The sequence below is a fragment of the Panulirus ornatus genome, chromosome 1 (assembly GCF_036320965.1).
Source record: "Panulirus ornatus isolate Po-2019 chromosome 1, ASM3632096v1, whole genome shotgun sequence".
Lineage (NCBI taxonomy): Eukaryota > Metazoa > Arthropoda > Malacostraca > Decapoda > Palinuridae > Panulirus > Panulirus ornatus.
This window is the reverse complement of record NC_092224.1, coordinates 15,052,925-15,070,435: the sequence shown is the minus strand read 5'-3', so window position 1 is coordinate 15,070,435 and position 17,511 is coordinate 15,052,925. Positions and strand designations below refer to the sequence as shown.

The 17,511-nt window shown below is 42.2% G+C and overlaps 1 protein-coding gene across 3 annotated transcripts in view; it reads right to left on the bottom strand.

The window, feature by feature from the left end:
- Window positions 1–17,511, bottom strand: part of LOC139757083 (scoloptoxin SSD14-like) — a 190,480-nt gene that overhangs the window by 25,200 nt on the left and 147,769 nt on the right. For all 3 annotated transcript variants that reach the window (XM_071677336.1, XM_071677183.1, XM_071677247.1), the window contains one exon: window positions 6,553–6,680. In XM_071677336.1, coding sequence (XP_071533437.1) covers window positions 6,553–6,680 — 128 coding nt within the window. The remainder of the gene's footprint in view (window positions 1–6,552; window positions 6,681–17,511) is intronic.

Here is a 17,511-nt window from a genome sequence, read left to right as displayed (position 1 = left end):
CCACGTGGGCGAGGTAGCGCAAGGAAACAGACGAAAGAATGGCCCAACCCAACCACATACACATGCATATACATACACGTCCACACACGCAAATACACATACCTATACGTCTCAACGTATACATATATATACACACACAGACATATATATACTGTCTGCCCTTATTCATTCCCATCGCCATCCCATCACACATGAAATAACAACCCCCTTCCCCTGCACGTGCATGAGGCAGCGCTAGGAAAAGACAACAAAGGGAACATTTGTTCACACTCAGTCTCTAGCTGTCATGTACAATGCACTGAAACCACAGCTCCCTTTCCACATCCAGGCCCCACAAAACTTTCCCTGGTTTACCCAAAACGCTTCACATGCCCTGGTTCAATTCATTGACAGCACGTCATCCCCGGCATACCACATTGTTCCAATTCACTCTATTCCTTGCCCGCCTTTCACCCTCCTGCAAGTTCAGGCCCCGATCACTTAAAATCTTTTTCACTCCATCTTTCTACCTCCAATTTGGTCTCCCACTTCTTGTTCCCTCCACCTCCGACACATATATCCTCTTTGTCAATCTTTCCTCACTCATTCTCTCCATGTGACCAAACCATTTCAAAACACCTTCTTCTGCTCTCTCAACCACACTCTTTTTATTACCACAAATCTCTTTTACCCTATCATTACTTACTCGATCAAACCACCTCACACCACATATTGTCCCCATATATCTCATTTCCAGCGCATCCACCCTCCTCCGCACAACATTGTTGGAACCACGATTCCTTCAAATATACCCATTTTTGCTTTCCAATATAATGTTCTCGACTTCTACACATTTTTCAACACTCCCAGAACTTTTGCCCCTTCCCCCACCCCATGATTCACTTCCACTTCCATGGTTCCATCCGCTGCCAAATCCACTCTCAGAAATCTAAGACACTTCACTTCCTCCAGTTTTTCTCCATTCAAACTTACCTACCAATTAACTTGTCCCTCAACCCTACTGTACCTAATAACCTTGCTCTTATTCACATTTACTCTCAGCTTTCTTCTTTCACACACTTTACCAAACTCAGTCACCAGCTTCTGCAGTCCCTCACACGAATCAGCCACCAGCGCTGTATCATCAGCAAACAACAACTGACTCACTTCCCAGGCTCTCTCATCCACAACAGACTGCATACTTGCAACTCTTTGCAAAACTCTTGCATTCACCTCCCTAACAATCCGATCCATAAAAAAATTAAACAACGTGAAGACATCACACACCCCTGCCGCAAACCTACATTCACTGAGAACCAATCACTTTCCTCTCTTCCTACACGTACACATGCCTTACATCCTCGATAAAAACTTTTCACTGCTTCTAACAACTTGCCCCCCCGCACCATATATTCTTAATACCTTCCACAGAGCATCTCTATCAATTCTATCATATGCCTTCTCAGATCCATAAATGCTACATACAAATCATTTGCTTTTCTAAGTATTTCTCACATACATTTTTCAAAGCAAACACCTGATCCACACATACTCTACCACTTCTGAAACTACACTGCTCTTCCCCAATCTGATGCTCTGTACATGCCTTAACCCTCTCAATCAATATCCTCCCATATAATTTACCAAGAATACTCAACAAACATATACCTCTGTAATTTAAGCACTCACCTTTGTCCCCTTTGCCTTTGTACAATGGCACTATGGAAGCATTCCGCCAATCAGCAGGCACCTCACCATGAGTCATACATACATTAAATAACCTTACCAACCAGTCAACAATACAGTCACCCTCTTCTTTTATAAATTTCACTGCAATACCATCCAAACCCACTGCCTTGCTGGCTTTCATCTTCCCCAAAGCTTTTACTACCTCTTCTCTGTTTACCAAATCATTTTCCCTAACCCTCTCACTTTGCACACCACCTCGACCAAAACACCCTGTATCTGCCACTCTGTCATCAAACACATTCAAGAAACCTTCAAAATACTCACTCCATCTCCTTCTCACATCACCACTACTTGTTATCACCTCCCCATTAGCCCCCTTCACTGATGTTCCCATTTGTTTCCTTGTCTTACGCACTTTATTTACCTCCTTCCAAAACATCTTTTTATTCTCCCGAAAATTTAATGATACTCTCTCATCCCAACTCTCATTTGCCCTCTTTTTTACCTCTAGCACCTTTCTCTTGACCTCCTGCCTCTTTCTTTTATACATCTCCCAGTCATTTGCATTATTTCCCTGCAAAAATCATGCAAATGCCTCTCTCTTCTCTTTCACTAATAATCTTACTTCTTCATCCCACCACTCACTACCCGTTCTAATCTGCCCACCTCCCACGCTCCCATACACGCACATATTTATACATATAGAATTCAATGTATACATACATATACATACACAGACATATACATATATACACACATGCACATATTCATACTTGCTGTCTTCATTCATTCCCATCACCACCCCAACACACAGGAAACAGCATCCCCCCCTCAGTGAGGTAGCACAAGGAAAAGACAAAATGGCCACATTCATTCACACTCAGTCTCTACCTGTCATGTGTAATGCACTGAAACCACAGCTCCCTTTCCACATCCAGGCCCCATAGACCTTTCCATAGTTTACCACAGACGCTTCACATGTCCTGGTTCAATCCACTGACAGCATGTTGACCCTGGTATACCACATCGTTCCAATTCACTCTGTTCCTTGTTCCCATTCACTCTGTTCCTTGCATGCCTTTCACCATCCTATAGGTTCAGGCCCCAATCGCTCAAAATCTTTTTCACTCCATCCTTCCACTTCCAATTTGGTCTCCCGCTTCTCTTTGTTCCCTCCACCTCTGATACATATATCCTATTTGTCAATCTTTTCTCACTCATTTTCCCCATGTGTCCAAATCAATTCAACATGCCCTGTTCTGCTTTGTCAACCACACTCTTTTTATTACCACACATCTGCCTTACCCTTTCACTACTTACTCAAATCAACCCACCTCACACCACATTTTGTCCTCAAACATTTCATTTCGAACACATCCACCCTCCTCCGCATAACCCTATCTATAGCCTATGCCTTGCAACCATATAACATTGTTGGAACCACTATTCCTTCAAACATATCCATTTTTACTCTCCAAGATGATGTTCTTGCCTTCCACACATTCTTCAACGCCCCCAGAACCTTTGCTCCCTCCCCCACCATATCACTCACTTCTGCTAAATTCACTCCCAGATATCTAAAACACTTCACTTCCTCCAGTTTTTCTCCATTCAAACTTATCTACCAATCAACTTGCCCCTCTACCCTACTGAACCTAATAATCATACTGTTATTCACATTTACTCTCAACATTCTCCTTTCACATACTTTACCAAACTCAGTCATCAACCTCTGCAGTTTCTACCCTGAATCAGCCACCATCACTGTATCATCAGCAAACAAGTGACTCACCTCCCAAGCCCTTTCACCCACAACAGACTGCTTACTTGACCCCTCTCTCCAAAACTCTTCCATTCACTTCCCTTACCACCCTATCCATAAACAAATATGTTCTGTGACAGAAAAACAAGCTTCTTAAATATTTCAAGATCATGTTACACCCACTTAAGACCTTTCACACCTCTTTAAACCAAAAATGATAGCAAGGAAAGAATAATGGAACACTCACACTCACTCTACAACACCCACACTCACTCTATAATACCCACATCCACTCTACAACATCCATGGCCACTCTACAACACCCATGCTTGTTTTACACCAAGTTTTAGATAAAATCTACCAAACACCAACAAAACATTATAAAACACATCTTAATTTTGTTTACTATTCTCATTAGACAGTAGTGGTAGCAACCCTCAATAGGTGTAAAGGAGGGAGAATTAATTATACCGATACACCACGTTTTCTCTCAAAACAATCATCTTAACAGTTGCTTTATATATTTTTTCTGTCCCCATTGTATTACACATTTGTTACAGAGGAAGGGACAAAGATCAAACATAAAGTGCAATGAGAGTGATGGGATGCTATTACAGGTATACATGAGATACATATACTTCATGTATATTATATTTATTTATCTACTTATTTTGCTTTGTCGCTGTCTCCCGCGTTTGCGAGGTAGCGCAAGGAAACAGACGAAAGAACTGGCCCAACCCACCCCTATGCACAATGTATACACACACATGTCCACACACACAAATATACATACCTATACATCTCAATGTACACATATATATACATACACAGACACATACATATATACCCATGCACACAATTCACACTGTCTGCCCCCATTCACTCCCATCGCCACCTCGCCACACATGGAATACCTTCCCCCTCCCCCCTCATGTGTGCGAGGTAGCACTAGGAAAAGACAACAAAGGCCCCATTCGTTCACACTCAGTCTCTAGCTGCCACGCAATAATGCCCGAAACCACAGCTCCCTTTCCACATCCAGGCCCCACACAACTTTCCATGGTTTACCCCAGACGCTTCACATGCCCTGATTAAATCCACTGACAGCACGTCAACCCCGGTATACCACATCGATCTAATTCACTCTATTCCTTGCCCTCCTTTCACCCTCCTGCATGTTCAGGCCCCGATCACTCAAAATCTTTTTCACTCCATCTTTCCACCTCCAATTTGGTCTCCCACTTCTCCTCGTTCCCTCCACCTCCGACACATATATCCTCTTGGTCAATCTTTCCTCACTCATTCTCTCCATGTGCCCAAACCATTTTAAAACACCCTCTTCTGCTCTCTCAACCACGCTCTTTTTATTTCCACACATCTCTCTTACCCTTACATTACTTACTCGATCAAACCACCTCACACCACACATTGTCCTCAAACATCTCATTTCCAGCACATCCACCCTCCTGCGCACAACTCTAACCATAGCCCACGCCTCGCAACCATAGAACATTGTTGGAACCACTATTCCTTCAAACATACCCATTTTTGCTTTCCGAGATAATGTTCTCGACTTCCACACATTCTTCAAGGCTCCCAGAATTTTCGCCCCCTCCCCCACCCTATGATTCACTTCCACTTCCATGGTTCCATCCACTGCCAGATCCACTCCCAGACATCTAAAACACTTTACTTCCTCCAGTTTTTCTCCATTCAAACTTACCTCCCAATTGACTTGACCCTCAACCCTACTGTACCTAATGACCTTGCTCTTTTTCACATTTACTCTTAACTTTCTTCTTTCACACAGTTTACCAAACTCAGTCACCAGCTTCTGCAGTTTCTCACATGAATCAGCCACCAGCGCTGTATCATCAGCGAACAACAACTGACTCACTTCCCAAGCTCTCTCATCCACAACAGACTTCATACTTGCCCCTCTTTCCAAAACTCTTGCATTCACCTCCCTAACAACCCCATCCATAAACAAATTAAACAACCATGGAGACATCACACACCCCTGCCGCAAACCTACATTCACTGAGAACCAATCACTTTCCTCTCTTCCTACACGTACACATGCCTTACATCCTCGATACAAACTTTTCACTGCTTCTAACAACTTGCCTCCACACCATATATTCCACAGAGCAGGGAGAATAAAAAGACGTTCTGGAAGGACGTAAATAAAGTGCGTAAGACAAGGGAGCAAATGGGAACTTCAGTGAAGGGTGCCAATGGGGAGGTGATAACAAGTAGTGGTGATGTGAGAAGGAGATGGAGTGAGTATTTTGAAGGTTTGTTGAATGTGTTTGATGATAGAGTAGCAGATACAGGGTGTTTTGGTCGAGGTGGTGTGCAAAGTGAGAGGGTTAGGGAAAATGATTTGGTAAACAGAGAAGAGGTAGTAAAAGCTTTGCGGAAGATGAAAGCCGGCAAGGCAGCAGGTTTGGATGGTATTGCAGTGGAATTTATTAAAAAAGGGGGTGACTGTATTGTTGACTGGTTGGTAAGGTTATTTAATGTATGTATGACTCATGGTGAGGTGCCTGAGGATTGGCGGAATGCTTGCATAGTGCCATTGTACAAAGGCAAAGGGGATAAGAGTGAGTGCTCAAATTACAGAGGTATAAGTTTGTTGAGTATTCCTGGTAAATTATATGGGAGGGTATTGATTGAGAGGGTGAAGGCATGTACAATGGCGGAATGCTTGCATAGTGCCATTGTACAAAGGCAAAGGGGATAAGAGTGAGTGCTCAAATTACAGAGGTATAAGTTTGTTGAGTATTCCTGGTAAATTATATGGGAGGGTATTGATTGAGAGGGTGAAGGCATGTACAGAGCATCAGATTGGGGAAGAGCAGTGTGGTTTCAGAAGTGGTAGAGGATGTGTGGATCAGGTGTTTGCTTTGAAGAATGTATGTGAGAAATACTTAGAAAAGCAAATGGATTTGTATGTAGCATTTACAGATCTGGAGAAGGCATATGATAGAGTTGATTCATGTATATAAGTACATTTATTCTGAAGTTTGGATAAGATTCTGAATTAATCACAATAAAGTACAAAAATAAAGTATGATAATCTAGATTGGATACTGATGAACTAAGGAATGATCACTAACCTGCCTGGATAAAGTTAGCTGGTGATGGAGGAATATCAAAGAAGTTGGTGATGTTTGGTGCAGAGAAGTCATCCATCTCATCATTAAGAACAATACCAGTCTGTGTTGATCGGAATGAGGCCCCAAAGCTGAGGGAAATAAATATGTGCAGTGTGTGATACTTACTCAAAAACCTTTACATTTTTGACTTTCTCATTACTAGCAAATAGTAAAAATATCAAAACAGTAATGTTTTTGCTTTCAATCTGTCAAGGGAAGCAAATGCTCTACAGGAATTTGGCTCTGAGAATAACATTCTTTTTCATAGGCAGCATCTTCTTCCCGATAAATGTCCCTATTCTAGCATGTACTTAAAACCATTTCTACTTGCTAAAATGAGAAAATCATATGAAATTCTGTCATCTGGATAACAAACATTACAGTAAAATATGAATGCTTATGTGAATCTTCTTATTCTTAAGTAGCTCCTGTCAGATGGTTATAGCTGTACAGCTGCTGAACTTGATAATTCTAGCCTGTGTACTTTTTGTTACATATACATGAAATGGAAGCACTTTCGCACTCCTTGTTAGGATCTCTAACCAAATACCTCGTTCACCTGAAAAATTCTCAGAGGAGGTAATCAAAATCCCCCCCCTCCCCCCCAAAAAAAAGAGTATTATGCTTTAAAGACATATTTCCCTAAATTTATTGCATCTGGATTAAAAGAAAATATTTGGGAAAATCAGTTTTTTCCATATGAAACACCTACCATACTAGGAGAAGGCACACAACATATAGTCACATGCTACAGCCAGTCATATAAGTGATAAAAATTGGGCAAACATGAAGCAAAAGCAAATCTTAAAGAAAAAGATTGCTCTTCCTTTGAATCACTTTAAAGAAAGAAGATGCACACCCTTTCAACCACTTTATTGACATATTTCATTTATAACTGCCACAACAAAGATTACTAAGAAAGGCTACTGATACTACCTAGAACCACTTTCCAGAAGCTCCAGCAGCTCTAAGAATGTGCAACTTCCAGAATCAGGGACATGTAAACTCCTTTTGGAAAGAAAAGTCCTCTGACTAAACTATACTCCCAGTTGTATAGCCTTAACAAAGGTGACTTTGCACACAGGGTGTAACCTCATGCAGGAGAAGTCTAGGAAAGCATATATTTATTTATCGTACTTAGTCGCTGTCTCCTGCGTTAGTGAGGTGGGGCAAGAAAACAGGCGAAAGAATGGCCCAACCCACCCACACACACATCTATATACATAAATGCCCACACATGCACATATATATGCCTATAAATTTCAACGCATACATACAAATACATACACAGACATATACAAATTTATACTTGCTGCCTTCATCCATTCCCGTTGCCACTTCGCCACACATGAAATGGCATCCCCCCTACCGCTGTGCGCACATGAGGTAGTGCTAGGAGAAGACAACAAAGGCCACATTCGTTCACATTCAGTCTCTAGCTGTCATGTGTAATGCACCGAAACCACAGCTCCCGTTCCTTATCCAGGCCCCACAAAACTTTCTGTGGTTTATCCGAGACGCTTCACATACTCTGGATCAATCCAGTGACAGCAAGTCCACCCAAGTATACCACATCATTCCAATTCACTCTATTCTAAGCACGCCTTTCACCCTCCTGAATATTCAGGCCCGAATCTCTCAAAATCTTTTCCTCTCCATCCTTCCACCTCCAATTTGGTCTACCACTTCTCGTTCCCTCCACCTCTGACACATCTATCTCTCTTACCCTTTCATTACTTACTCAATCAACTCACCTCACACTACATATTGTCCTCAACATTTCATTTCCAACATATCCACCCTACTCCGCTCAACCCTATCTAAAGGCCATGCCTCGCAACCATATAACATAGCTGGAAAAACCACTCCTTCAAACATATCCATTTTTGCTCTCTGAGATAAAGTTCTCGCCTTCCACACATTCTTCAACACTCCCAGAACCTTTGCCCCCTCCCCAACCATGTGACTCACTTCCGCTTCCATGGTTCCATCCGCTGCTAAATCCACTCCCAGATATCTAATACACTTCACTTCCTCCAGTTTTTCTCCATTCAAACTTACTTCCCAATTAACTTGTCCCTCAACCCTACTGAATCTAATAACCTTGCTCTTATTCACATTTACTCTCAGCTTTCTTCTTTCATACACTTTACCAAACTCAGTCACCAACTTCTGCAGTTTCTTGCCCGAATCAGCTACCAGCGCTGTATCATCAGCGAACAACAACTGACTCACTTCCCAAGCCTTCTCCCTGGGATTGGGAAGAAAGAATACTTACCACGCATTCCCCGCGTCATAGAAGGTGACTAAAGGGGACAGGAGCGGGGGGGCTAGAAACCCTCACCGCCATGTATCTTAACTTTCTAAAAGGAGAAACAGGAGTTATGCAGGGAATGCTCATCCTCCTCAAAGGCTCAGATTGGGGTGACTAAATGTGTGTGTGGATGTAACCAAGATGAGGAAAAGGAGAGATAGGTAGTAAGCTTGAGGAAAGGAACCTGGATGTTTAGGCTCTAAATGAAATGAGGCTCAAGGGTAAAGGGGAAGAAAGATTTGTGAATGTCTTGGGAGTAAAGTCAGGGGTTGGTGAGAGGACAAGGTAAAGGAAGGAGCAGCACTTCTGAAGCAGGAGTGGTGGGAATATGTGGCAGAGTGTCAGAAAGTAAACTCTAGTTTGATATGGGTATAACTGAAAGTGGATGGAGAGAGATGGGTGATTATTGGTGTCTATGCACCTGGTCATGAGAAGAAAGATAATGAGAGGCAAGTGTTTTGGGAGCAAATGAGTGAGCGTGTTAGCAGCTTTGGCGCATGAAACCAGGTTATAGTGATGGGTAATTTGAATGCAAAGGTGAGTAATGTGGCAGTTGAAGGAATAATTGGTGGACATGGGGTGTTCAGTGTTGTAAATGGAAATGGTAAAGAGCTTGTAGATTTGTGTTCTGAAAAAGGACTGGTAACTGAGAATATCTGATTTAAAAAGAGATATACATAAGTATGCATATGTAAGTAGGAGGGATGGCCAGAGAGCATTATTGGATTACATGTTGAGTGACAGGTGCATGAAACAATTTTGTTGGGATGGGTGATGTCTGGGTTATGGGTGGGAAGGTGTGATATGTGTTTGTCTAGAGTTGCTTCCATTGGGTGTATGTCTGGTGGTGAGAAGTTTATGACTGAATTGAGAAGATGACTGTTTAGTGTTTGAGGGGTTATGTCAGTGTATACAAGTTTTGTCACTGATATGTTTGTTGTGTGTGTGTTTGTGTATATGTTGGGAGAGGAGGGGTATTTACTTTTGAGGAGGTGAAAGACCAGGCAGGAGAGGCTTAGTTTATAATGAAATGGATATACTGTTTTTTTTCATAAAAGTTAGTAGAATAGGAAATAAGTTAATAAACAAAGGAGTGAAAGATCTTACTATAAGTTGATGGTGCTAGTAACAGCTACTGCATCACCATTGGGAGCCAGAAGGGAAAAGTGGGCAGTTCCGTGATCTTCTTTAGCTGTAAGAAAAGCGCCATAATGTTCTGGGTCTTGGAAAGTGCGATCGTCTGTAATCTTGCTGCGAATATCATCAGCATAGGCATCAGAAGTCATGTCCTGAAAAAGCTGAAACGGAAATAGTCACAAACGAAAAGTGTGTGAAATAACAGTATGCAACTTATTATCATGCAGCTTGTTGAATTTATGTATACTGTATCTATCAATAATATTTTCACATTTTATCACTTATTCCATTTTTCCACTGCTCTTTTACTATAGAAAGTACTTCTCTACATCATTTCCAATAAGTTTCTTGCACAGTCTCATGCAATGGAGTCTGGTTATCTTATTCATCTACATTTATCATACTTTGTCACTGTCTCCCGCATTAGCAAGGTAGCACGAGGAAACAGACGAAAGAATGGCCCAACCCACCCACATACAAATGAATATACATACACGTCCACAGATGCACATATACACACCTATACATTTCAACATATACATATATATACATACACAGACATTTTTTTTTTTTTTTTTTTTTTTATACTTTGTCGATGTCTCCCGCTTCCTTTATTCATTCCCATCACCATCCCGCCACACATGAAATGACAACCCTCTCCCCCCACATGCACGTGAGGTAGCGCTAGGAAAAGACAACAAAGGCCACATTCATTCACACTCAGTCTCCAGTTGTCATGTATAATGCACCGAAACCACAGCTCCCTTTCCACATTCAGGCCCCACAAAACTTTCCATGGTTTACCCCAAATGCTACACATGCCCTGGTTCAATCTTATCCCTACATATTTTGAAGAACTCTTTGCTGTCTGCATCATTGATCTAGAATAAAAACTAAAAGGCTGTGATAGAATCATCGCCTCATCTTCCGTCTTCCAAAGTGGGCAAATTTATGGTTTGCATCATTTCCCTGTAACTCACTTATCTTTGGTACTACCTTTGTTGCCTTCCTCTAGGTCCTCTCAATTAGCTCCTTGAGTTTCTTTAGGTGAGAAGAAACCTGAGAATCATACTCTAACTCTGACTTTATCATTTTTCTATCTATACACTTGAGGGATATTCTGATATTTGATAGTAGACACTTTGTCTCCTTACACATTCTCCTGTGGTGGGACCTTCACAACTGGTTAGACAATGTCGACTCCCAAGTCCTTTTTATAAACAAAATTCTCAAGTTTACTTTCACTTTATACAATCCTCATTTTCTCATCCTTTGTAAGCTGATATAATTCTCCTCATTTTCACTTCCCTCGTGACTTCTGCATCATCTGTATCTATTTTCAGATAGGAGTCCATCCCTTCTGACAAGTCATTCACATACATCAAAAAGAGTAGTGACCCTAAAACTGAACCCTACAGCACACCACTGGGACCTCTACCCACTTGGAGAAGATGCCTCTGACATATGTACTATTTCTATCCCACTGACATGACCTTTCTACTGGAAAAGTCTCCCTCTAATTCCAGGTAGGAGATCCAACTTATAAATCAGCCTACCATGAGCTAAAGTATCAAATGCTTGCTGGCACTCCAGATACAATCTATCTTGTCTTCTCTTTTGTCTAACACAGAGCTCACTATTCTAACTATATATTTACATGTCTAATATCCATTCCCTCTGGGAACTCCCATCAATGGGTGGCCACAGAAAAAGAGTCTTCACTTATCCCTGTCCTTATATGCCTACCTTGCATACACCATTCCACACATGCTTCCATCACTTCTTTCCCTCCAGTATTCCTCAACCCTACTTGCCTATGTCTCAACCCTACTTGCCTATGTCACAAGTGGTCTTCCTCTCACACCAACCCCTTTAACAGTACTAATATACACTCTCCTTGTAAACTCTCAGTCTTGTATTCTTTCAACATGCCCAAACCAACTCAAAGTATTGTTTCATCCACTCAACCACGCTACAATTCCTTCCCTTTGCATTCCTTGCCATACCACATCTCTCATACACCTCTTTATTTCCTTCTTCATTGTATCTAGTCACACCATATGCTCTTCTCAAACAGCTCATTTCAACAGCCTGGATTCTTGACCTCTGTGAGGGAAATGCAAGTTTTGGAGAGATGGGGGCAAGTAAGCAGCCTGTTGTGGATGAGAGGGCCTAGGAAGTGAGTCAGTTGTTGTTCATCTATGATACAGCTCTAGAGGCTGATTAGGGTGAGAAGCTGCATTTGGAAAAGTAGTGTGAAAGGAGAAAGTCAAAAAGTCAAGAGTAAATGTGAATAAGAGCAAGGTTATTAGGTTCAGTAGGGTTGAGGGACAAGTCAATTGGGATGTAAGTTTGAACAGAGAAAAACTGGAGGAAGTGAATTGTTTTACATAACTGGGAGTGGACTTAGCAACAGATGGAACCAAGGAAGTCGAAGTGAATCACAAGGTGGGGGAAGGGGCGAAGTTTCTGGGAGCAATGAAGCATGTGTGGAAGAGAATGTTATCTTGGATAGCAAAAATGGGTATGTTTGAAGGAATGGTAGTTCAAACAATGTTATATGGTTGCGAGGCATGGGATATAGATAGGGTTGTACAGAGGAGGATGGATGTATTGGAAATGAAATGCTTGAGGACAATATGTGGTTTGATTATGTAATGAAACGGTAAGAGATGTGTGGAAATAAAAAGAGTGTGGTTGAGAGAGCAAAAGAGGGTGTATTGAAATGGTTTGGACATATGGAGAGAATGAGTGAGGAAAGACTGACAAAGAGGATATATGTGTTAGAGGTGGAAGGAACAAGCAGAAGTGGGAGACCAAATTGAAGGTGGAAGAATGGAGTGAAAAAGATTTTGAGCGATCAGGGCCTGAACATACAGGAGGATGAAAGGCATGCAACGAGTACAGTGAATTGGAATGATGTGGTATACCAGGGTCAACATGCTGTCAATGGATTGAACCAGGGAATGTGAAGAGTCTGGGGTAAACCATGGAAAGGCCTGTGGGGCCTGAAAGTGGATAGGGAACTGTGGTTTTGGTGCATTACACACGACAATAACAATTATAATAATAATAATTGAATTATATGGGAGGGTATTGATTGAGAGGGTGAAGGCATGTACAGAGCATCAGATTGGGGAAGAGCAGTGTGGTTTCAGAAGTGGTAGAGGATGTGTGGATCAGGTGTTTGCTTTGAAGAATGTATGTGAGAAATACTTAGAAAAGCAAATGGATTTGTATGTAGCATTTATGGATCTGGAGAAGGCATATGATAGAGTTGAAAGAGATGCTCTGTGGAAGGCATTAAGAATATATGGTGTAGGAGGCAAGTTGTTAGAAGCAGTGAAAAGTTTTTATCGAGGATGTAAGGCATGTGTACGTGTAGGAAGAGAGGAAAGTGATTGGTTCTCAGTGAATGTAGGTTTGCGGCAGGGGTGTGTGATGTCTCCATGGTTGTTTAATTTGTTTATGGATGGGGTTGTTAGGGAGGTGAATGCAAGAGTTTTGGAAAGAGGGGCAAGTATGAAGTCTGTTGGGGATGAGAGAGCTTGGGAAGTGAGTCAGTTGTTGTTCGCTGATGATACAGCGCTGGTGGCTGATTCATGTGAGAAACTGCAGAAGCTGGTGATTGAGTTTGCTAAAGTGTGTGAAAGAAGAAAGTTAAGAGTAAATGTGAATAAGAGCAAGGTTATTAGGTACAGTAGGGTTGAGGGTCAAGTCAATTGGGAGGTGAGTTTGAATGGAGAAAAACTGGAGGAAGTAAAGTGTTTTAAATATCTGGGAGTGGATCTGGCAGCGGATGGAACCATGGAAGCGGAAGTGGATCAAAGGGTGGGGGAGGGGGCGAAAATTCTGGGAGCCTTGAAGAATGTGTGGAAGTCGAGAACATTATCTCGGAAAGCAAAAATGGGTATGTTTGAAGGAATAGTGGTTCCAACAATGTAGTATGGTTGCGAGGCGTGGGCTATGGATAGAGTTGTGCGCAGGAGGATGGATGTGCTGGAAATGAGATGTTTGAGGACAATGTGTGGTGTGAGGTGGTTTGATCGAGTAAGTAACGTAAGGGTAAGAGAGATGTGTGGAAATAAAAAGAACGTGGTTGAGAGAGCAGAAGAGGGTGTTTTGAAATGGTTTGGGCACATGGAGAGAATGAGTGAGGAAAGATTGACCAAGAGCATATATATGTGTCGGAGGTGGAGGGAACGAGGAGAAGAGGGAGACCAAATTGGAGGTGGAAAGATGGAGTGAAAAAGATTTTGTGTGATCGGGGCCTGAACATGCAGGAGGGTGAAAGGAGGGCAAGGAATAGAGTGAATTGGAGCGATGTGGTATACCGGGGTTGACGTGCTGTCAGTGGATTGAATCAGGGCATGTGAAGCGTCTGGGGTAAACCATGGAAAGCTGTGTAGGTATGTGTATTTGCGTGTGTGGACGTATGTATATACTTGTGTATGGGGGTGGGTTGGGCCATTTCTTTCGTCTGTTTCCTTGCGCTACCTCGCAAACGCGGGAGACAGCGGCAAAAAAAAAAAAAAAAAAAAAAAGGATAAGAAAGAGTGCTCAAATTACGGAGGTATAAGTTTGTTGAGTATTCCTGGGAAATTATATGGGAGGGTATTGATTGAGAGGGTGAAGGCATGTACAGAGCATCAGATGGGGAAGAGTAGTGTGGTTTCAGAAGTGGTAGAGGATGTGTGGATCAGGTGTTTGCTTTGAAGAATGTATGTGAGATATACTTAAAAAAGCAAATGGATTTGTATGTAGCGTTTATGGGTCTGGAGAAGGCATACGATAGAGTTGATAGAGATGCTCTGTGGAAGGTATTAAGAATATATGGTAAGGGAGGTAAGTTATTAGATGCTGTGGAAAGTTTTTATTGAGGATGTAAAGCATGTGTACATGTAGGAAGAGAGAAAAGTGATTGGCTCTCAGTGAATGTTGGTTTGCAGCAGGGGTGCAGGATGTCTCCATGGTTGTTTAATTTGTTTATGGATGGGGTTGTTAGGGAGGTGAATGCAAGGGTTTTGGAAAGAGGGGCAAGTATGCAGTCTGTTGTGGATGAGAGAGCTTGAGAAGTGAGTCAGTTGTTGTTCGCTGATGATACAGCGCTGGTGACTGATTCGGGTGAGAAACTGCAGAAGCTGGTGACTGAGTTTGGTAAAGAGTGTGAAAGAAGAAAGCTGAGAGTAAATGTGAATAAGAAACAAGGTTATTAGGTACAGTTGGGTTGAGGGACAAGTCAATTGGGAGGTAAGTTTGAATGGAAAAAACTGGAGGAAGTGTTTTAGATATCTGGGAGTGGATTTGGCAGCAGATGGAACCATGGAAGCGGAAGCGAATCATAGGGTGGGGGAGGGGACGAAAGTTCTGGGAGCGTTGAAAAATGTGTGGAAGTCGAGGACGTTATTTGGGAAAGCAAAAATGGGTATGTTTGAAGGAATAGTGGGTTCCAACAATGTTACATGATTGCGAGGTGTGGGCTATAGATAGAGTTGTGAGGAGGAGGGTGGATGTGCTGGAAATGAGATGTTTGAGGACAATATGTGGTGTGAGGTGGTTTCATCGAGTAAGTAATGAAAGGGTAAGAGAGATGTGTGATAATAAAAAGAGTGTGGTTGAGAGAGCAGAAAAGGTGTTTTGAAATGGTTTGGTCACATGGAGAGAATGAGGGAGGAAATAAATAAATAAATAAATAAATAAATAAATAATAATAAAACTATTTATCTATTTATTTTGCTTTGTCGCTGTCTCCTGCATTAGCGAGGTAGCGCAAGGAAACAGATGAAAGAATGGCCCAACCCACCCACATACACATGTACATACACGTCCACACACGCAAATATACATACCTATACATCTCAACATATACATACATATACAACACACAGATATATACATATATACACATGTACATAATTCATACTGTCTACCTTTATTCATTCCCATTGCCAACCGCCACACATGATATAACAACCCCATCCCCCCATATGTGTGCGAGGTAGCGCGAGTAAAAGACAACAAAGGCCACATTCGTTCACACTCAGTCTCTAGCTGTCATGTATAATGCACCGAAACCATAGCTCCCTTTCCACATCCAGGCCACACAGAACTTTCCATGGTTTACCCAGACACTTCACATGCCTGGTTCAATCCATTGACAGCAGGTCGACCCCGGTATACCACATCGCTCCAATTCACTCTATTCCTTGCACGCCTTTCAAACTCCTGCATGTTCAGCCCCGATCACTCAAAATCTTTTTCACTCCATCTTTCCACCTCCAGTTTGGTCTCCCACTTCTCCTCCTTCCTTCCACCTCTGACACATATATCCTCTTGGTCAATCTTTCCTCACTCATTCTCTCCACGTGACCAAACCATTTCAAAACACCCTCTTCTGCTCTCTCAACCACACTCTTTTTTTATTACCACAAATCTCTCTTACCCTTACATTGCTTACTCGATCAAACCACCTCACACCACATATTGTCCTCAAACATTTCATTTCCAACATATCCACCCTACTCCGCTCAACCCTATCTAAAGGCCATGCCTCACAACCATATAACATAGCTGGAAAAACCACTCCTTCAAACATATCCATTTTTGCTCTCTGAGATAAAGTTCTCGCCTTCCACACATTCTTCAACACTCCCAGAACCTTTGCCCCCTCCCCAACCATGTGACTCACTTCCGCTTCCATGGTTCCATCCGCTGCTAAATCCACTCCCAGATATCTAAAACACTTCACTTCCTCCAGTTTTTCTCCATTCAAACTTACTTCCCAATTAACTTGTCCCTCAACCCTACTGAATCTAATAACCTTGCTCTTATTCACATTTACTCTCAGCTTTCTTCTTTCATACACTTTACCAAACTCAGTCACCAACTTCTGCAGTTTCTTGCCCGAATCAGCTACCAGCGCTGTATCATCAGCGAACAACAACTGACTCACTTCCCAAGCCTTCTCCCTGGGATTGGGAAGAAAGAATACTTACCACGCATTCCCCGCGTCATAGAAGGTGACTAAAGGGGACAGGAGCGGGGGGGCTAGAAACCCTCACCGCCATGTATCTTAACTTTCTAAAAGGAGAAACAGGAGTTATGCAGGGAATGCTCATCCTCCTCAAAGGCTCAGATTGGGGTGACTAAATGTGTGTGTGGATGTAACCAAGATGAGGAAAAGGAGAGATAGGTAGTAAGCTTGAGGAAAGGAACCTGGATGTTTAGGCTCTAAATGAAATGAGGCTCAAGGGTAAAGGGGAAGAAAGATTTGTGAATGTCTTGGGAGTAAAGTCAGGGGTTGGTGAGAGGACAAGGTAAAGGAAGGAGCAGCACTTCTGAAGCAGGAGTGGTGGGAATATGTGGCAGAGTGTCAGAAAGTAAACTCTAGTTTGATATGGGTATAACTGAAAGTGGATGGAGAGAGATGGGTGATTATTGGTGTCTATGCACCTGGTCATGAGAAGAAA